We start from the raw sequence: 22,060 nt of genomic DNA, 5'->3' as shown, positions 1-22,060 counted from the left end.
ATAATTAAGAACAGATTTCATCACTAAACTCTTGCTGGTTGTATCTGCAGCAAAACAAATACACAGATGTGGCACATTTGCATACTGAAAAATGTGTGCCGTGTAACTGAAACAAATTTGCTTTTTCAGCTCTTAAATATTCACTTTTTAATATGAAACAATGGGGGTGGTTTGCATAATAATCCTCTGTCTTTGCTCATCAAACTCATTCAATCAGTATATGAAATATAATGCAACGCTAATACCTAATAAGTCCACATTTCAGTCATGCAATCCAATATCAAAATTTTTTATTAGGTCCAATAAGATACAATTTTGAATTGCTTTCTGAACTGCCCTCAGGCACTTCTATTTGTAAATGACATACTTTAAAAGCAAGATAAAAAAGAGGAAAAGATAACAATTACTTCCTTAAATCATGACAAGCACAAAATTTATTGCCCCTTCATTTATCCACACATTTTAAAAGGTCACCTAGGATCATTTAGTGGAGAAGAAGTGCAACCCTCTCAAAGTAAAAATGGTATAGCATCATGCCCTGTGAAAGCAGGGTGGGATTATTAATGCAACAGTGACTGGACCCCCAGAACTGCAGCATGTCCATCAGAAGCTGCAGTATCTTAAGAGACTCTTACAACACAATGACTCTCTAGATTGTCTTCTCCTCACTCCAAAGTCACATCTTTCACAGCTATGACTATTTCATAGCGTAATAACCTCACTGGTTTTAGGCAAACTGTCATAGCAGTTTTTTTGGAATTGTTTCCTGTCTGTAAATCTGTGATAATCACAAAAAGAATGTGATTATCAAGGTCTATAGATTGTTCAATTAGCCAATCTGCAGATCTGATAATTTGAAGAACAGTTTCGCCTCAGCTGTATTCAGTCATGCCACTATGCTTTCCCTAGTGAATACATTTGTTGAATCTAAATCCCTCTGTAGAATTAATTTGTTTATTTTAAGTATTGTGCAGAACTAGATGATTAAGTTGGAGCGTAGTTTTTTCAGACGGAGGCATGTCTGATAAAAGCCTGAATACAGCTCTTAGTGTAGGTGCTTGAACTGATGTGTCCTCAGTCCTCCTCTTCTGGTACTCATTTCAGAAGCTGATTCACTGTGTACTGCAGGAGCTTGGATTTAAAATCTGCACATTTTAGTGACACTCACCTTTAAGTGGAGGGGCTGGGACTTGTAAAGTGTTCCTGCAGATATCTGCATGCCCATCTTTGCATGCTTACAAAAAAAGGTTGAGAATCAGTTCCTAGACAGTGGACACCATTATAAGGCAAATAATTAAACCAAAGCATCATGAATGTTATTTCACAGAAATGCATAACTATCTTCAAATGGTAAATGGTGAGATTTTAAGAGCAAACCAGTGCATAAAGAATTCAAATGAAATCTCCATTGAAAATGAGGGGGACTACACAGCCAGGAAAGCAAAGTGGTGCTAATATGTATATGCTTTTTTCCCATGTACAGCTTGTCTATGTTTTGCAGGAAGGGCCTCCAGATAATACAAGAAACTCCACTGAACCTTCCAGCTGCTGCTACCACTCTCAGCCAGTGTGGCAGCACTGATGAGATGATTTGTGCAGCCCCAATGACATAAGATGAGCACTTTCTATTGCTGTTCTTGGAAATACAGAGAGCTGGCCATGCTTAACACGGGCAGTGGGAGATAACCACAAGAAGGTAACAGCACCAGAAAATGAGGTCTCTTGAACCTGACAGGCACTGCAACTGTCTCCTCTGGCACAGCACTACATGATCCTGCACCAGCCAATCCTTTTTTTTTTCCTTGTCTTGTCCCTTCAGCAAGGGAGATGAGAGGTGCCACACTGTACAGGTAGTGTTCTGTTTGAAGACATCTATAATGCCAATTCTAGACCTTACATATTGATAAACTGTCACTTAAAGTAAGATGCACAAGCAGGTGATTCTGTATCTGTAACTTTGCATGAAGAGAAAAAAGTGGCCAAATTAGGACTTCTGCAACTAAGGTTGCATCTGTTCCATTCAGAAAATTCTTAGCCATATTAGAGTAAGCCCTGAGTTTGAACTAGGAAATACTTTTGCAATGAAATTTGTTGGCCTGATGTCTTGAAAAACACAGTTTTCCAGATCTGTGCATAACTTTATTATATGTTCTTTCATAACAATATTTTCATCTTGAAGAATAGCTCTTAAAATCAGGTGCATAAAAGGAAAAGGGTAAAGAAAAATTTAGATAAGGTTAAGGATATTTCCCATTGTAATGGCAAACAAAATATAGTAATATGCATGAAAAGAGAAAATGTTTTGGGGAGAAAACAATATCAGAAGGACCTGCTATATGAATCACCTCTGTCTTTGTGTATCTCAGCTCTAGATGTGCAGTGCCAGTGACATAAGAGTATCAGCAAGAAGCCTGTTTTTGTGCACATCTGGATTCTGTTGTGGTTATCAAGTCCTCATTCCTGTTTGTCTGGCAGATGTTGTGTGTACATTTTTAATATGAGTTTGCAGAGGTTTCCAAGGGAACTCGGGGCCATGGTTTCTTTTTTTTTTATCTTGTCTGTGGTTCACTTTATCATAAAGGCAGTATCAGTCAGCTTTTCAAGAATTTTTCAGGTTCTTTTCTTTATTGTTTTCCTTTTTTAGGCAGTTATAAAAAGGATAAAAGAAGTAGCAAGCACTCAGCAAGTGTAGCAAAGGCTATATAATTAGTAAATTTGTTTTCCTTTATGTATTTAAAATTATTAATTTCTTAGGAACCAATAGACTAATCTCTGCAAAGCTATCTCCCCCTTGCACTCAAGTACAGTATTTTTTGTTGCATTAGAGCAAATAGGACTCAGAAAAAAAATGGTGGGTTGGTTTTAATATCAGACAACTGAGATTAGCTCCAGGACACTTGTATAACTATTCCCTAATGCATGCTGCATCAGTAGCAGTCTGGGAATTGCTTTGTTTTTGAAGGACACAAGCTTTGGGATTTGGGATATGTACAGTATAGATATATAATTTCATGCTGTTTGCATGAAAGTCAGTGAAAGCTTAGTTCAAATGTAGTTTTACTAAACTTACTTACAAACTAAAATCCTCATGTTCTTAAAAATATAAGAGTGTCTACACTGCTCATCAGTGCCAAGCTTGCTTTGTCTGCGTGCAAAGAATTAAAGACGAGGGTGGAGGTATGGGCTAGTCTAATCTGAGCATTTTCGTCAAGCCTCATAATTTACATGCATTTTGAAATCTGAAACAAATATTTGATTGCAAGTTATTGGGTTGGAGGTAGCCTTCAGTCACCAGGTATTGTTGTTATAATGGAAAAATGGTAGCATTAGTTTAATGTATTATAATAGCACAGGGTAATGATCCTTAGCTCAGTGCTACTGAAATACCTTGACAACAGCAGTTGAAGTCAATGGGAGCATTGCAAGTGCATATAAAAGTGCAGTCTGCAGACCATTAGGCATAATTTCATCACATCTTTATTGGAATAAAAATTGCACTTAAGCTTCTGGTGTTGTGTTGGCAATTTAGAAACACTCTATTTGCGTACATGAATTTTACAAAGACCCTCTGTTAAAGCAGCGATTACTGTTAGGGTGCATGGACACTGGGAACTTGCTTGCATCTACTAAGACACCAGTAAGTAAAGAGGCAAATGTTCAGTGTTGGTGGCATGAGACCAATTTATACCTGCAGAGGCCTTGGTTCCTGTTACACACAAATTAAACATGCCTATCTTTTGCGTTGATCTCTATACTGCATTTTCAGTATCAGCTCTGACATCCTGACAGAGCAGAGACTTTTGCAGAGATCTGCTTCCCCTTGAACAATTCCACAGGTCATTATAAGTCTTCCCTACTTATTAGCAAAGAAATGAGATCTACACACAAACAGCCCCCTTGCAAACCAGATCTCTAATGGTACGTGTGCTAACTTAGGTACCCATGTTTTTGCACAAGGTTTAAAAACAGATATAGCTCTGCTAAGAAAAGTCACCAAGCCTCCAAGCTAGTCACATAATAGTTTATCACTGCCTCAACTGCATAGGGAACATGCCGCCTGCTTGCTAACATCCCAGGGAATTCCCAGCTGGGCACTGAGATGCATCCTGTCTCATCTCTGAGGGCAGGCTGTGGCTGGCACCAGACAGCCCTGTGCTGCCTTCCTCTCCACAGAAACCAGTGCATGTGTCTGTGGGCTGATGCAGCCCTCAACCAGCTCTTGGCCTCCAAAATCAACATAAGCTCTGAAGTTTATCATCCTTTTGCTGATGTTTCATTGGAAATACTTGTTTTACCAGAAATAAAACAAGTCAGAGAAAAACTTTAAGTAATTTACCATTTTTCTGTAGCCTAGGGGGAAATAATGGCTGCTAATTAACTAGATGACTTCTGTGAGAGGCAGCAAATAGAACACCATCCTGAAAGGCTTAACAAAAATGTGGCTTCAAAGAAAATAATATTAACAAAATGATTTGCATTGCCAAATGCCAAGAAGGCAGAAAAATAGAAAACATCCTCATGCCAATGTCAACAGTCATGACAAGTCAAAATAAAAGAAAATTATGTAAAAGAAAAAGGCTTAGCTTTCTGTGGTCTCTGGAGGAAGGAGAAGGTAATTGTCAACATCTTTATCATCTGGACACCAGCTATTTCAACTATGCAAAAACACAGGGCCCAGTGACCCCAGACTGAAGTATAGCACAAGGTCATTATGCTTGTCCCCACTACTCAGTGGAACTATTTCCCATTTTTATCTTTCAGTACCACAGTTAGGATGTTTAACACCTTCTGCTTTGAGTCTCAGCCAAATGATGCCAGCGGCTTGGAGTCACCAGAGCCTGGGCAACAATGCCACCTGTAGCACTGCCAGCCTTGCTGACTTGCTGTGAGAAGTAACTTACTTCCCGTGAGACATTTGCAAGTCTGACATCAGCTCAGGCACAATTACATGCTGTGTGCAACCGGTCAACTTTATTTAGGGGAAAAAACACCCAACAAACTCACACCTCAACTCTTTCTGGCTCATCTTGTAAGAGTCAAATCCATCATGAGAGGGTTGCCCAAGCTCCTGAGCTTAATGCTACTTAGTGCTATGCAATTCTCTCATCCATGTATGAGAACAAAATCAACAAAACACTATCAGAGGGCTGCTGGCTCCATGCACAGAAAATCGAAAGTAGACTTGGTTACATAGGGAGGCATCAGTTTCTTTTCACATTCATAATATGTCATACCAGTGAAGAAAAAATTGTAATTAGCATGAGCTCCACATCATTTGGTTTAGCACAGCCTACTCAATGCAAATGTCTTCATTTACTTCCTCCCCATGTAAGGCCTCGGGCTCACACTGGTGGTTCCCCTCCTGTCTTATTCTGCACAGCTGCTGTACTCCTTTCCACGGATCTCACACGTGCGCCTTGTTGAGACAGAGCATACCATTTAAATAAAATGGGATACTACAGTGCCTGAGCCATCCAGCTCAATTCCTTCTATGTCCTGCACTTCTCTGGGACAGAAGTGTCCTTTCAGCTCCAAAGAGTGTCCTTCATTATCATTAAAGGAAATGCAGCGAGTCCCAACTCTCTTCTGCCCCTTTGGAGCCCTTTTGTCAGTCTGCATTCTCCAGCACATGGAGTACCAGACAAATGCCTCCTGTAAGAGCTGGGCTGTGCTTTCAGCTTCACCTTCTCCATCCCCTCCTCCTTACCTCACTCTTCCTCCCAAGTGTGGTCTTTGCTCACCCTATTAAGACTTCCTCCTCCCAAACACCATCCATGTTTTTCTATTTGGGTACTTCTCTTAGCCTTGTCGCTATCTCCTTTCTTCAGGTGCGATAGGTTAATTTACTTTCCAGGCTTCTGTTAACCTTTCCTCTGCCTTTCCAGAGCTGATAGGCTCTATCACAGGATACTTCTCACCGTGTGCTTGTACAGCACCTTGCATAATGAATCCCAACCTCAGGCTTTTCAAACATTATCAAGAATTCAAGCTTCTTGTCAAACCCAACAGAAAACCACCCTGCTGTACCTTTGCTGAAGAATAAGCAGGAAAGAAGAATATACAGAGCTGACCTCCTCTCACAGCTCTTTGTACCATCCTGCAGTGTCCCTCTATTCTGTGCATTTAACCCTCAGCTGTAATCATGCACCTCAAAAGCCTATGTGAATCAGGACAGTCTAATTTTTAATCTGAGCATATCACGGTTTAATCAGAAAAATTTTGTGTGTGCCTATTACTTGTTATTTAATCTGTGAAATCCAGCCTATAAAACCTGTTGGTGTAAAGATAAGCACTTTATTTAATATCCAATTAAATGTGGTCACCAGAGAAATCACAGCTTATGCAACTTTATCAGAAAAAGATTAATCTATTTCAGGCTTAGCCCAAAATGTCATAAAAGAACTCATGAATTTAGATAGGAATCCACTTATTAGCCAAAGACATTTTCCTATTGAGTAAGAACAGTCTAAATTGCTGCCTATATTTATACTTGGTTCAATCAAATTTCTGTACTCAGTAGCTGTCATTGATTTTCAGGACAATTATCAAACAAAAATGATGAACAAACTGCAGGAACATTATAGAGTCTTTTTCAACTCCACAGTAATCATTAGAAAACGCACAGCCTGCTCATTGATAATGCTTTAATGGCTCACAGGGTGACATCATCAAATTAAAAAGATAGTCACACCCGGAAGGCAGAAGATTTTCTTTTTAGCATTGCAATTTACCATTTTAAAGTTAATTGTATTTTGCTTGGTGTTTCAAAACACACAAGGCTGCAGTGAAAGTTACTTTTTTCATATTGTGTGATCATGCCCAAACCCATGATTTTAGAATAAGGAGGCAAATAGTTGAATTTATTTCTTTAAATTAAGCAGACTTTCTTTCCTGTCTAGAAACTGATATCCCTCAGTTCATTAGCTGAGTTTCCCACAGGACCTACAAAGGCACATTCCATTTCTATACTGTTTGATTTGTCTAGCTGATTTGTTTTAAAACAAGTAGTCTATATTATGATTATTAAATAATAGCTATGTGGTGTAATATTATTATATTAATGATTAATTATTATCTTCAGTGAGGTATGTATTTCACACTACAGAAAACTTGTTTACAAAACAAAGAAGGGTGTATAGGTGTATCAGTAGAAGTAGCAGAGCTGCAGTTAGGTGCTGGGGTACAGCAATTTTGGTTTTTGTCTACTGGGTCAACCTGAGGCAAAAGGTTCAACTGCAATGGCTAAAAATCAGTATTAAACAATGATGCTTAATGGCCTACTTAAAATTAGTTCAGTAATCCAGCCCCACTCTGCTGAGTGCAAAAATACCTATCTGTAATCAATGAATAAAATGTACCATATAGAAAAGCTACAGGAGAGTAACTCACACCTGCCTACAGCAGATTTGCTGAACTCTATCTTCCCCTCCATGCTGTAAATTCTTTTGTGGTACTCAACAGATAAGGAGTTCATTTGCAAAGTTTGGCATGGCTATCAATTTCCTATACATTAAAAAAAAAAAACCAGGAAAATTGTTTACGTGGACACCATCTTCCTGTCACTGAATGGCAAACCTAAGCTTTTCAGAAGAGGCACTGGATGCCCATTAGTTAGTTTAGCCCTTCCTCTGAATACACAAAAATTCAATATGATGAAAACAGCAGTTTTATTCTGAGAGCCATCTCATGGAGGAGAAGATGAGAGTGGGAAATGTGATCCAGTCCATTTCAAGAGAAATTAATTAGGCCTGCATTTGGGTGTAATTTAGAACAGACGAGAACGTCGCCTGGGCCCCACACCCAAGAATCCAAGACGGTGGGGAATGCTTCCTATACTGGTACTGTGCCAACCCCACAGGCCCCCAGATGCTGGCAGCAGCTCCCAGAGAGGCAGATCCCTGTCCCAGCTCCTGCCTGGCCCCTGCACTGGGCTGCAGGGAGCCACCAGCCCTCCCTGCCCAAGCTCACTCAGCTACAAAGCCTTTGCTCAGCACAGCTCTGCCAAGAAGTGGCAGCAGAAGGATTTGCTTCTCTGTGGACCTTCAAAGATTTGTGGCGGGTACTTTTTAGCTGAACTTCCTCTGTGGCAGCTCTTCATCCCATGCTCTTTATATAGCAGCAATTAGCATATCTGAGAAATCCCCATTCGGCATGTTTTATGGGCTCTTCTCTGTACTGAGATAGTTCTGTAAGTTATGAGCAGAGATATGCCATAATTCCTAATGTACAACTGTCAGGAAATCACTCACGTAGATTTATTCACTGAACAGTTGGTGAGGAAACCAATTCTGAAAAGGGAGCTAGAAACTTTAATTACATGAGAGAGAAAAATTACTCAAGCACCTCAGACTGGTCAAGAAGCTCCTTTGATGTGCTGAAAACATGACCTGAAATTAACAGATTAATGCACCGTAGTGTTTTGAGTTCAAATGCTGGCTTCTGCCCCAATTTTTATTCTGTATGACTATTGCTGACTTTCTTCAAAGTAATAATAATGTCAAAAAATAACTACAAGTGTTACATCTGCACTCTGGAACAAAACAAAGGAAGACTGAAGAAAAAAAGACCATCTTCCCTCAAGCAATATCTTATTGACCAAAGGAAGTTCATGCAATGTAGAACAGAAATATTCCTCCCTGTCAAACCCTGGTCTTGCTACCACTGAATGTAATGGCAAAACCCCTATTAATTTCTAGTGGAGGATGTGCAGTGAGTAAGTCAGATGGAAGTGGTAAACCATAAGTGACATAATCACTCAGAAACTGTCTCTGCCTCAAGTGACCTAAATGACAGGAAGAAATACAGTGAGAAACACTCATTTGAGTTCAGTACAAAGCCTTTAGTTATGTTTCTGTGTTTACTTCCATCTCCAGCACCAAGTTATGGAAGAGCTTCATGTGTCACTCTGTATGGGGTCAGCTGTGGCACAGGCATCAGAACACAGAACTGGGGGTTCAGCCTCTGCACTTTTGTACTCAGTTTTGACACCCAAACACCCTGGCTCTGCTTACTCTGGGCTTGTGGCCAGCCACGACTCTGCCCAGCCTTGCTCTGGGAATGGAGTAAGGTGCACAATCCAGGTGTGCCATCCTGTCCTCTAGCAGCCTCTCACACAATTTTCCATCTGATCCCTTCACTGGGACCACCAGCCTTTCTCTGGGAATGGAGTAAGGTGCACAATCCAGGTGTGCCATCCTGTCCTCTAGCAGCCTCTCACACAATTTTCCATCTGATCCCTCCACTGGGACCACCAGCAAGTGGGGCCAAGGGAAGCAGGTCTCTTCTGGCAGCAGCAGCATCACAGAAGGTGTCCCCATCTGCCTTCACCTCAGCTAATCCCTTTTGTAACTAGATTCAAAATATTCTTTTCAGAGATGTCATTAATGCTTATGAAGAGCTTTGAAACTCCTGAATGCACTAGATTACAGTAGTAAAAAACAGAGAATTTTTTGTTTATTGATAAGAATGCAGCTGGGTATGATCAAAAGCTACATTCCCTATGTGTAGGGGTGGTGGGAAAAAAAGGACTTGCTGTGTTTCAGATGTCAACCTCGTTGCAGAGGTTGTTCACAGATACTTAGACACCTTGTTTAAGCATGAGGTTTTGCCTCTTCCACCTCCCACAGAAGCTATGTGTACCCACAAGCCCGGATTTGTGCCTTTTGCAGTACTGCTTATGGGGGCAAAACAGGTAATGCATTTTCCTCCTGAGACAGTGATTGCACCTCTGTGAAGGCAGTGATGCCCAACTGTCTAAATTTTTCATCTCATGAGAGAGGACAAGCTTCTTTAGAAACAACCACAACCATGAATTTTGATTCTTTTTCAGGGGAATAGTCTGGACATAGATCCATTCCTACCTGAGAGCAGAAACAGCATAGGAAGGAACGCTGTCCTAAGGCTTCCTCATGGGAACAAACACACTACAGAAAAAGAATAATGTTTTGGGCCCTGCTCAGCCATCTCTAAGCTATTGAAACATTTTGCATGCAGACCTTATCATAAATTATGATTGCTGCTTATGGTATTTTTCAAACTGTCTCACATTGCACTTGATCCTCCCATGAGGACAGAAATTTAGACCATGACTAACTCCTTTTCGGTGAGTTTCCCAAAGCATAATTTCTTTCTTTTCTCTTCAGTTTCCCACACAATTCTTTTCTCAGATTCCTTAACTGTTACAGAGCCCAATTAATTTTTATGTCCTTTCTATCTACATATTTTTAACTCTTCCTGCATGCTAAACATTAATGATTTGGTGCAAGGAAGACAATTCATCATCTGCTAATGGCATTTTCCCAACTGTCCTTCTCACACTGCAATTGGTCCTTCATCCCATGCCTTTTTTCTAGACAGCATACTTCTGCTTTTCATGGACTGCTACTTCCATGAAATCAGAAATTAACCAGCTAATATGTTTTATTGTATCAGATGTCTCTGATAATGTGCTTTCTTATATCAGATGTCCCTGAGATAGTAATTAAAATCAGAGAAGGCCTCTTGGAAAATATTTCAGAACTGCCAAATCATGGTCATTTTATACACTTTGTATTAATACTCTCTTTGATTGTATTTGTGATCAATAATCTTGCAGCTGTCTTCCCCTTTTCTACTTCAGATCTCAAAGTTTCAGCAGTCACATGAAGTAGTACCTACCTCTGTATTTGACTGTGGTTGTACAACTACCTTTAAATAAATGCAAGATTTGATTAGCAATAGATTATGCTACTGGTATTTGAATACTAATAATCTTTAGCATATTCAAGAAAAAATAAATCACCTTCAATATCTCATTTCAAAGAAATTACGAAGCAGAGTCTTCCATCCCATCTCTCCTTAAACATCTGTTAGTGATAAGAGCTAACAAGAAATGCTCTTGGTTTTCCTTTCTAGTTACATAAGCTTCCCTTACAGCCATTTGCAGTAAATGCAGAGAAGTATGAATAGCAATTTTTGGTTCTGAGAGAAGATGCTGAACCACCTGACCTGGTGGCTCACTGGCTTGAATTATTTTTGTATATTTATCTGCTGAATAAAATGTGGTAAAAAACAACTTCACATCATGTGTTGTGGTGCCAATCATGCCTTCATTTTTCAGAGAAGCATGCTGGTAGGAAGGGAAGAAAATGAGAAATGTAAGAGAGAATTTCAGAAAGAAAATACTTGTCCTAAACCGTGTAAGGAACAGCTCAGCCTTCCTAGCATAGTGGTTTTGACCCATGAAATAAAAAAGGTACCATATTTCAGAACATGTAACTGTTATATATGAAATACAATTAAGAGATTTGGAACAACATGAATATATAATGTACATATTTCTTTACAGATGCATTTTTCTCCAGACAGTCCGGTGCCTGCTTTAATTTGGAAGCTATCCATTTTCATACAAAGTTAACCAAGAGTGACAGGAAATCAGATGCTTATGTTATATATCTTTTCTGAACTTGAAAAAAAACCCCACCCTCCTGTTAATTACTTTTCTAGGAAGCTATTTTGTGATACCACAGGATAGAGCTTCCATATTCAGAAGTGGTACAGAAATGAAAACTTTGCAACACACAGTGTGAATAAAGTATGTAACATGCAGATATTTAAAAGTGTATTTGTCTTCATTTATTGTTATGTGAATATGTGATCAATAATAAAGAATTTAACTGCTTCTGGCCTGGTTGGATGAATTGACAGTTCCTGGAGATCTGACCTCTTTAACCTTACACATCAAGCGGCACATATACATTATTTATTTAGCTGGAATTAACAGTGATCTGTGAAGCTCACTGTATTTTCCTTTAGTTCTCTTTCTCATCAGTCATACCTGACCCTTGCAAGTATGTTCAGTGGTAGCACTTTCATGTCATTCCGATTCATGAAAGACTGGGAAACTACAGAACAAAGAAAAATAATTTTCACAGATTTTTTTTTTAATGTAAAATATCCTAAACCACCTTTACATCCTACATGATCCCTTTCAGATTGTGAAGGTGAAGAGTAGACAGAAATGCCCTACCTTGCTGTAATTATTGGAAAGGAGGATGTGGGCTGGTATTAACATAAGGACTCTGCAGAAGCAGCAAGGGCTTGGACTCCTCACCGTGACTGCCACAACGCCCCAGTGCTGTGCAGTGGGAGGTCTGGGAAATAGAGTCCATCTAAGTATCTCACTGGTAATCTGAACTCCACAGCAAGCCCACCCTTGCTCTCCCTCTGTACCTCTACCCTCTCTTTGTTTAAGAAGCCATGAAACAGATGGGGAGAAGATGCTCAGCCAAAACTTCACGTGGAGGACAGTTTCTTGTGTTGGTGGGAGCACCGTGCTCCAGCACGCAGCTCCTGCAACCACATCCAGAAGGGCTGCTTTCTCCAGCTGCTGAATACCTTACAGGCCTGGGAGCAATCCATGCTAATGGGGCCAAAGGTGGAAAAGTGATAGCAATACCGTGTATCTTTTCAGGCACATTTTACAAAGAACATCTATTAGACTGCTTTGTTTCTGGTCAGGATGACTTTTATTACATGCAGTTATCATCATAAGCACTACAATGGATTAAAAAAAAATCAGACAAAATGTGCAATTAAAATCTGGGGCTTGTAATTCCAGAAATCTTATTTCCTTCATCAATAACTTTAGTGCTTACCACAGGGAACTAAAGAAGCAATTAAACATGGTTGTGGACATTTTTATGCATGCACTTTTGTATCAGCTCCAGAGCTGATTCATAAACCAAGCCATCCACTCAAAGTGGGGAGGGGCAGGGAGGGGCGGTTAAAAACTAAAAGGCAAGACAAGTTTCTCACAATTAATCATATTCTTACATCCACTGATCTTTCCTTATTCCAAAAGTGGCTACTTTTCCAACTTCAGAAAAGATGGAAAGACCAGTTTTATCAAAGGGAGGATCTGACTTATGAGAGATCTGAATTAACTGCTCAAGTATGTTTTCAATAATTAGAAAACAACGACCTCAGGGAAAACTTGAAAAAAAACCCCAGGTGCAAATATTAAGGAATATCCTTGAAAATTGTAAATTTACATCTAATTTCAAGATATTTTTCTCTGATCACAGTCATCCTACCAATGAAAAACAATGAGGAACAAGTAATTCACCATAGCACATACCATAGGGTAATCAATCCACATAGAAAACTTTAGACATTATTATTCTATTAAATTCTTTCTTTTCAAAAACCTATAGATAAGTTTAGTTAGTGCTGTCCCAGAAAAAAAATATTGACAATTAATTCAAAAGAGAAAGAAACTTGTTTCACTGAGGGTAGAAACAGTAAATGTAGGGAGCTCTAAAAGTAAAGTAAAGGTGTCTAAATAGCATTTCCATTCTACAAGAGCTGTCATGGAAGAATAACCAGAGAGATTAGGCCCACTGTGTTCACTGAAGCTGCCCCCTGCACACACAGTTGTTGTGTGCCTTGGAGACTGCAGAATGTGAGAAAGGCAAAGGCTTGTGTCACGATTTGAAAACTACACAAATAAAGAAAACCTTTCACATTGTGGCCTGCACTGAGTTTGTTAAGAGCATTTCCAATACCATTCTATTTAACACTCTCTTTCTTCACAGTCCTACTCTGTTGAACTCTGCTGCATAAATACAGGCAGGAACACACAGCCCTCCCACAGACACACTTGAAGGTCCTGAGTAACTCACCACTAGCAGGGATCTCTGCACCACACTGCTCTTGTTGTGCAGTTCTTCCTGTTTAATGTGGGAAAACATTCTTTATTTGTGGGGAAGGTCAGTGCTACCATTACAGGGATGAATTGATCTGTGTCTCCTTGTAAATGCAGCATGAACATCTGGGAAAGAAAACATCTACAACTGCCTCATACTTACAAGTACTCAAGTGCTGTGATTGCTAACTGGCTTCTCAAGCACTGCAATTCTTCAATGAAGTCAATAAATGGTAAAGGAGTATCAACACACTTAATTCTGTGCTTATGTCTCCAGCCTCTTCGGGCGCATCCTGAAACAGTGCCGGAAGAAGTCTGGACCCTTTTGCTAATGCATTCAATCTCTCCCTCCCTTTTCATCTAAAAGCATCTTTGACTGTGCTTTTATTTTCATTCCTGTTTTTCTGGGCCAGAATTAAACACCCTTGCATATAGAGAAGGAAAACCTGAATTCTGCTCTTAGTCCTGCAAAACTTCAACAGGCGCCACTGCAGCCAGGGAGATGTGGTGTTGTGCCTCTGAGGAAAAGCACTTATCCAGATCTCCTCTAAACCTAATCCTTCCTCATGAGATACTGTTTCCCCTCTACTGTCCTACAGATCCAGATATGTGGAATTTCCAGATGAAGCATGAACTGATAATGACTATATTCCTTATTTAGTTTTCACTGGGCCTTCTGTTCTCAAATGAAATGTAGCAGCACATGAAGTTGCATCTTCAGTTTTAAACTGGAATGGAACTGCTTATTATACATGCATCTTCTTCAAAGAGAATGATTTTGATCAAATTATCAACATTGAGGCCAAATTGTAAAGTTTTTTTTCAGACAGAGGAAAGAGTTGTGGGGTGTTTTTGCTTTCCATTGATATGTGGGGATAGAGCTGATAGGCAAAAAAGAGATTGCAGATTCAAAGGACACTTGCTAGAGTGTGTGCCAGATGCTGATAGCTATATATAGCCACTCAAAGGAGAGTGACTGCAGAGAGCATCTTACCAAGGCAAATAGGAATTTGCCTGAGTAAGATCAGGGCAAAAAAAAAAAAAAAAAAAAAAAAAAAGAAAAAACAAAAACCAACCCCAAACTCACCCTTTAATCTACGGTGCATTACTTCTGCTGCAGAGGTTGTGTAGGTACTCCGTGAAGTGAATAAGAAAGAATATGTCCTCGTGATGACCTTACCTACATTTCACATAAATGGGTTTCCAAATTTAACAAAACCAAATCTTCCTTTTTACCATTAGACTCACAGTCATTCTTGAATACAACCTCTATTTCTTTGCTCCATAACCCTTAAGAGAAGTAAGCAAAGGACAAGAGATAAGGCTTCTTCAATGTAATAAAAAAGCAGCATGCAGCCTATGAGATGAAATTCAAAAACAGAACTTGGATATAAAGCACATGATTTGCCACCCTATGTTTTTCTTATTGTTTCACTCAAGAACATCTTAGAAAAGAAAGGAACTTGATTTTCTTGCCTTTTTTCCTCTATACCCTGGTATCAAATTCTTCTTCCCTTTTATCCTATACAGTGGGCTTTTACTTACAGCAATATTATTTCTAAGTAGTTCAAAATGTGAAATACCAGTACTTGAGATGACTTGAGCTATCATTTCTACAGAGCAGTATGGTAATTTTGGAATGACCAGGAGGTTGGGTATGGATTCTAGTTAACACTGATGAACCTGGCTACTAAAGATTAAATTCCTAAATGAGTAAATGTTACCTTTCTACACACAGGTCTATCCAAATTACTCTCCTTAAAACAATTTAAAAAATTTATAAGCTTCAGCCTGTGTCAAGGTATTGAAGACTTTCCAAAACTGATTAAAAATATAAAATGAGTTATTGAACTGCATTAAAAATCAACCTTTTTCATGTGTTGAAAAGTAATGGTCTATAATTCGTATTCAAGAGATCTTATTTCAAGTGAATAACAATTGTACTGCAGCCAACTCTGTGCCCTGTTTCTCTGAAAACCTCATGGAATGTACAGCAGAGGGTTTTGTATCCTGCTGATCACACACACACACACACACACACACACACACACACACACACACACGCACACACTTTGTGTGACACTGTTTCTTATTCTCCAGTCCTTACAGGGAAGCTTAACTTTGTTTCATTATGTGTTTCTTTTTCCACTGATGGTTCTTTCAAACTGGTGAACACAAATGGAAGTGCACAGGTATCACAGAATGGTTTGGATTTGAATGGATATTAAAGATAATCTAACTTCAACTCCAGTACCATGGCAGGGACACCTTCCACCAGACCACACTGCTCAAAGCCCCATCCAACCTGGCCTTGAACACTTCCCAAGATGAGGCATCCACAGCTTCCCTGGGCAACACTTTCTAGTGTTTCACCACGCTCAGAGTAAATAATTTCTTCCTAATATCTAATCTAAACGTACCCTCTTTCAGCTTCAAGTCATTACCCCTTGTCCCATCACTACATGCCCTTGTAAAAAGTCCCTCCCCAGGTTTCTTGCAGGACCCCTGTAGGTCCTTGTTCCATAAGGTCTCACTGGAGTCCTTCCTTCTCCAGGCTGAAGAACCCCAACCCTCCCAGCCTGTCTCCATAGCAGAGGTGCTCCAGCTCTCTGATCAGCTCAGTGTCCCTCCTCTGGACTGCTCCAGAAGCTCCACATCCTTCTGGGGCTGGGGCCCCAAACTGGTATTAGATAAACTGATAAGACTCTGACAAGGGGAAATACTGAGTAAGGAGAGGGACAAACTCAGCAACAATACAGGCTGGGTGCTAACTGGCTGGACATGAGCTCTTCAGTGAAGGGCCTGGGGGGTCTGGTGGACAGCAAGCTGAGCAGGAGCCAGGAATGCCTCCCAGGGCTGCCTACACAAACCCCAGAGCACAGGGACTGCCCTGCTGAGCCCTTCTCAGGCACACACCTTTTGTTTTAGCAGACACAGAGCTTTGTTTCACTACCAGCACTTCAGATACCCTACCCCAAGCCCTCTGCCCTCTCCTTCTTTCCTGGCTGCTATTAAGCAGCTTTCTGCCACTCTCATTTCTGTTTCCATGTAGCTTCCAGGCTGCTGTAGCCTACTTGTCAGCCTGCTTTCCCTCACAGTCATCCTATATGACATCTCTCCTCTTCCCACAGCCACTGGGGATACTCAGTCTGTCCTGGCCAACACCTTTAGCCTCACTGAACAACAGAGGCCTCATTTTGCCTGCAAACATTCACAGGACCATGGCAGCTTTTGCACTGCAAGCAGCTTAAAACTTCTGTCCCTAAGAGGGGATGGCAAACATTTGATGTAAAGGAGAAAATTTATGAGTTTAATAGCAGAAATTTTAAAAAAGGATGGGAATTCTTACACAATTCTACTAGAGGATTTATGATACAAATAATAGGAATGGAAAAACATTTTGAAATTAAAAGAAGTCCAACTGAAAATCAAAGAGCGGGTGAATTAGGTAACACTCAATAAAAAACTTTCAGTCTTGGTCAATATTTCTCCCTGTAGCAATAGCAGTGGGTTACCAGTTTCAGCTTGTGCCACTTGGGATTGAAAAAGTTAGAACAAAGAAAATATAAGGATAAATGAAAAATAGCTGGTCCATTGTCTTTCATTGATTTTTCAGATCTGAACATTGTCTTTCATCAGCTCCAGTTTCAAACCCCAACACCCATAGTACCTACTATTTTTCTTCTTAGAAATTTGTCCATAAATTTTCATAAAAATCTTTTTGCTTTTGGTCCACTTCCTCCAACTTCAGTTGAATATTTATATTCTGTTATCAAATACTGTTTTATTAACACTGCATCACATAAAATCTGTGAGAAATTGGTGAATATTTTTGTAGGTAACCTGCAGTCCACCCTCTTATACTATAGTCTACATTGCCATAAGTATCCAAACAAGTTAATTTAAAGTGATGTCAGCTATGTCTCCTCATCTAGAAACTGCAGTATAAACTTATGCTTATGCAGCAGCATGGATTACCTACAACAAATTAAATCTTTCCGGAGGTAGACGAATTTGGAATGCAAATGGTGAATCCTGAGTTTCAGACAAACAAATGATTGCCTATCAGAACTCCTTTCCATACTAGTCCTTAGAGTATTGCATACATGTAAAGGGGGAAAATTTGAAAGAGTCAGATAATTGCCACAGGCATCTTTAATTCTAACAGCGCTTTGCACTTGCAGATAGAAGCACAAGTCTGAAAGAGGTAATAAAAGCTAAATGGATATTACTATCTGCCGTTACCTGATCTATCTGCACAATTACAGCACTTTGTGAATGCTAAATTTGCTTATAAGATCTAGCTTAAGAGCCTAAAACAACCCATTTTCAGGAGCAACATATCACCTACATGTTGTTTGGAACTGATGGAACTTTCACTTAGAGAAAAATCACAGAAATAATTGCTTCCAGAGAGATTTCTTTCCCAAACCAAACCCAAGGGGAATACAAGAGTCAACTCCATTTCTGAAAAACAGGCATTAAGAGGCCAGAGAACTTCACCAAAAATTAGATTTTTCCTCTCCTTTAACAATGCCAGAAACAAAATTTTAAGACTTAAAACATCTCAAGACACACCACAGCTGTCAAAAAAGAGTAAACAATCATTGCCTCTTCTCTGAGAAAGTCACAGTGATTCAGTCAAATAGAGTCCTATAGTCCTATAAATACTATAAATTGTTGAATTCATTCCTCTATCAATTTGCACAAGAGGATGATGTGCCCATCTTTTTACTGGCATACAGGCCTTTGAACACACCCTTGAATAAAAAATCACCCTTTATTCTGCCAAAACGAATCACTTCTTTCCCATCAAAAAAGACCAAATAGTCAAAAAACAGACAATCACAGTCAAAGTGGTAAAGCAAAGTGTCCTCCTGGCATAAAAGGAATGTGAAATAAATGAATATAGAGTAAGTCCAAGCAGACATATTTTATATCTATTGCTGATAAACAAATGTTGTCTGAAAGCTTTTTCAGACACGTTCTCATACTTGTAGCATGGCCAGGTGTATTGAGTCAACCCACTACACCAGATTTCTACAGATGGAAATTCTTTAAGAAGGAAGCCTCAGTCTTCTCAGAAATTGACTTGAAACACAAACAGATAATATTAACTAAAAGGACAGCCTCATTTCTCTAGTCTCATCTATTCCACAGATTTCATATAGTGTAAGTAATTTATTTAGATTGTGAAACTACTTTGACATTGAGGATGGCAGAACTGTTTCTGGTCACATTCATTTAATTTAATCTTTACCAAAGAGAAAGAAATCAATGAAATATGAACAGCAAGAAGCAATACACCTGCCAGAAAAAAATCCAGGTTTTATAAATGAGCACTCTGGAAAGAGTCAGTGAAGTAATACATACTACTAGAAAATATGCTATTGTAGGAAATGTTTTGGTCCTGAAGACAATGAGCATTTTGCTGTTGAGATACCTTTAAATTACTGTGAAGCTTCTATTTGCAATATACTATACCAATGTCACCAAAAATATCAACCTGCAGACCAATATGTTAAAAATATGTAAAGAGACAGGTGCAATAAGGCATCATCCATCCATCCATCCATCCATCCATCCATCCATCCATCCATCCATCCATCCATCCATCTATCCATCCATCCATCCATCCATCCATCCATGGGGGTATGTCATAAGAAATATAAAAACACCTACTTCTTCTTGCTTAGGAATGCTGAACTTGGTGATCTTTGACTTGGTCCTGGTTGAATCGGGCTTGCTGGAAGGCACTCCCCGATATGACTTGGTGCTCTCTGCTGGTAACTTCAGCTTTGGAGACTCATCTGGAGCCTGGTCTTGACCGTCCATTGGCCTGACATAAGCCGTTGGCTTCTGCTGACCCAGACTGGGCTTTGAAGCTAGAGAGGGTGGGAAGTTTTGGACACAGTGCCCCCCACCATGCTTTGCTGGCCTCTCTTGGACTTTGGTTCCTCCTTCTGAGCTACAACTGATCTTGGCTGGCTGCTGGACTCTGTTGGTGTTTTCTCCTAATGTGGCCCTCAGCGAGCTCTGCTGGGCAGAATTGGAGGAGGAGGAGGAAGAGGAGGCAGAGGAGGAAGAGGAGGAGGAAGAGGAAGAAGAGGAGGAGGTGGGACTCGATGCATAGTGTTTTAGTTTCTCCAAATTGGATTTTTGGCTGGCCAGTTTGAAGTCACCCTTGTGTGACTCCAGCGACCGGTGTCCATGTTTGCTTGCTCTCTGCTGGCCATCTGAAGTGGCATTATGCCCAGCCTTCTGCCAGCCCATTGTGGTACTTTTGCTCGGCTGGGCAGCTAGGGATGCTGGTGTGGAAGAAGTAGTGCTGGAAATAGGAGGAGGAGGTGGTGGTCTCGAGTCTGCAATAAGATGTTCATCAGTCTTGGGGAGAGATGTCTGCGGAACCCCAGGTTTTGGAACCCCAACGAGATGGCTCTGGTTTGACCGGTCAGTTAACAAGTCTTTCATCTCATCATAGTTGCCCAAAGTATTCTGGATGCGATTGGAAAGCTCATCTCCCTTGTTAGTCTGCAAAACAAAAATCAAGTGTTCTGCCACAGTCAACATAAGAAAAACAAAATTCCCTGCATGCTTCTGCTGAAATCCTTACGGAAGTAAGACTGCCTTATTCAGCAGCAGCGTTGAGGGATGAAATAGAAAATCCTTATTGTCTCTGAAGACACTTGTCAACATCTTAAATCTACCCTGAACTGGAAAAGCTATAAAGGGCCTTAGAGTATATAAAAAAAGAAATCTATCACAGATATCATGCTGTAGTTAAAGTATATTACCTGGAAACTGGAAAATTTATTATTGCAACTGCACAGAATGGTTTGGATTAAATCTGACCATGATAAAACTTTTCCTGTAGCCCAATGCAAGCTCCCCTTCAGTCATGAATGAAAACACTGCATTCCCAATTTCTTCCTCTGCCTGCCTAAGTTTTCATAACCATCTGGGAAGCCACACAACATCCCATGCAAGTGCTGAATGAATTTGTCAGTCTAAGCCAGCCAAATGCTCTGAGGTGACTTGAAAACAGCTTGTGGGAAATGAGAAAAGTACAGATTATGTCCCTTCTTTAAAAATGCTCTGACAGGGTGCTCATTCCAGGGCACTCTCCTCTTGTAAAAAAAAAAAAGAAGGTGAACAGAACCCTTGCCAAATTCTTCACATTTCTCAGTGCTTGCTGTGCATAGCAGGGGAATACAGCTACCCTTCCTCCCCTTCAAGATTAATTATTGTCTTTAAAATGATCCATTTACTTCCTGACTGAAAATGCAGAAGCTTCACAAAGAAATAAAACAAGCAAACAAAACATACTGGAAAAGATTGAAAAATCTTGCTTTAAAAAGCCACTGTAAGCAATAGGGTGTATCATTAGCATTTTTACAGCAGAGATTTTTTTGAACCCTGCCAAGATTCAGGAGTATGATATCCTTTGCTTTATGTTTTCAGAGGAAGACAGTAATGAGGCAGTGGAGCTCTCCTTTCTCTCTTCCAGACATGGAGTCTGAATGGGAAAACCCCTATTGGTTTCAGAAGGCCAAGCTTTTATCTCAAGACTCTATTTTAGAGGAAAACAGAAAGAAGGAGAAAGAAGGGAGTAAAGAAGTGGAGAAGATCATCTTAAAGCTACATTTAAAAATAGAAAAGATGTAGCAGCCACATCAGTTACTCTGGAAAACTGGGGGTATGGAAGGGAAGGTATTCAAGGCAAACTCCCCAGTTTGGAATCTTTTATTTTTCGGGTGTCCTAGTAGAAAACTTGAACCCAGGCAAAACTGCAAAGTACATGAGTGTTGTGCTTGCCACATGCAAACTTTTAGAGGTCTACAGTGGAAGCATTCTTATGTCTAACAGTAGAAGCAGTCCTGTTTTGCCTCAAACTTTTCCCCTCAAATTTCAAGGACACTACCTTGTACCTGTAAAATGCATTACACCTAGCTTTCTGATATGTTTTTGTTACTATGCTAACAGACCTAAACATATATATCAGTAATATATACTGAAGGGGGGTAGGAAGGGAAGGACATGAAAGTCTTGCATCTGAAACACTGCACTGGAAACTTGGGAGTAAGATGGCTCAAGGCTCAACCACTACAGCCTGATCTTCCCTCTGCACATGAGGCTGTTACTGTTACAAAAATAATAACCTGCTATGGAAAAAAAAATGAAAGATTGACTCACAGATAGCAAGTAACTTTAAAAAAGGGTATTCTTTCACTTAACAGGAATCACATCAATATCCTAAAGAAGAGGAAACTGTTAATGAATCTAAAGATGTGGGAAGCATCACATACATCTGAAAAGAAAGAAGGATGGAGATACCCTCACGTGTCTCCTGAAGTCAAAGAAATAACCTCAACACTT

At 39.9% G+C, this 22,060-nt stretch overlaps 1 protein-coding gene across 3 annotated transcripts in view; it reads right to left on the bottom strand.

Moving 5' to 3' along the window:
• The window catches only part of AFF3 (ALF transcription elongation factor 3), a 323,171-nt gene that overhangs the window by 247,148 nt on the left and 53,963 nt on the right, over positions 1-22,060 (bottom strand). For all 3 annotated transcript variants that reach the window (XM_064408084.1, XM_064408085.1, XM_064408086.1), the window contains exon 3: positions 19,367-20,215. In XM_064408084.1, the coding sequence (XP_064264154.1) occupies positions 19,367-20,215 (849 nt within the window). The remainder of the gene's footprint in view (positions 1-19,366; positions 20,216-22,060) is intronic.

This window comes from Passer domesticus, chromosome 2 (genome assembly GCF_036417665.1).
Source record: "Passer domesticus isolate bPasDom1 chromosome 2, bPasDom1.hap1, whole genome shotgun sequence".
NCBI classification, from domain to species: domain Eukaryota; kingdom Metazoa; phylum Chordata; class Aves; order Passeriformes; family Passeridae; genus Passer; species Passer domesticus.
The sequence above is the reverse complement of the archived record's forward strand: the minus strand, read 5'-3'. Positions and strand labels throughout refer to the sequence as shown.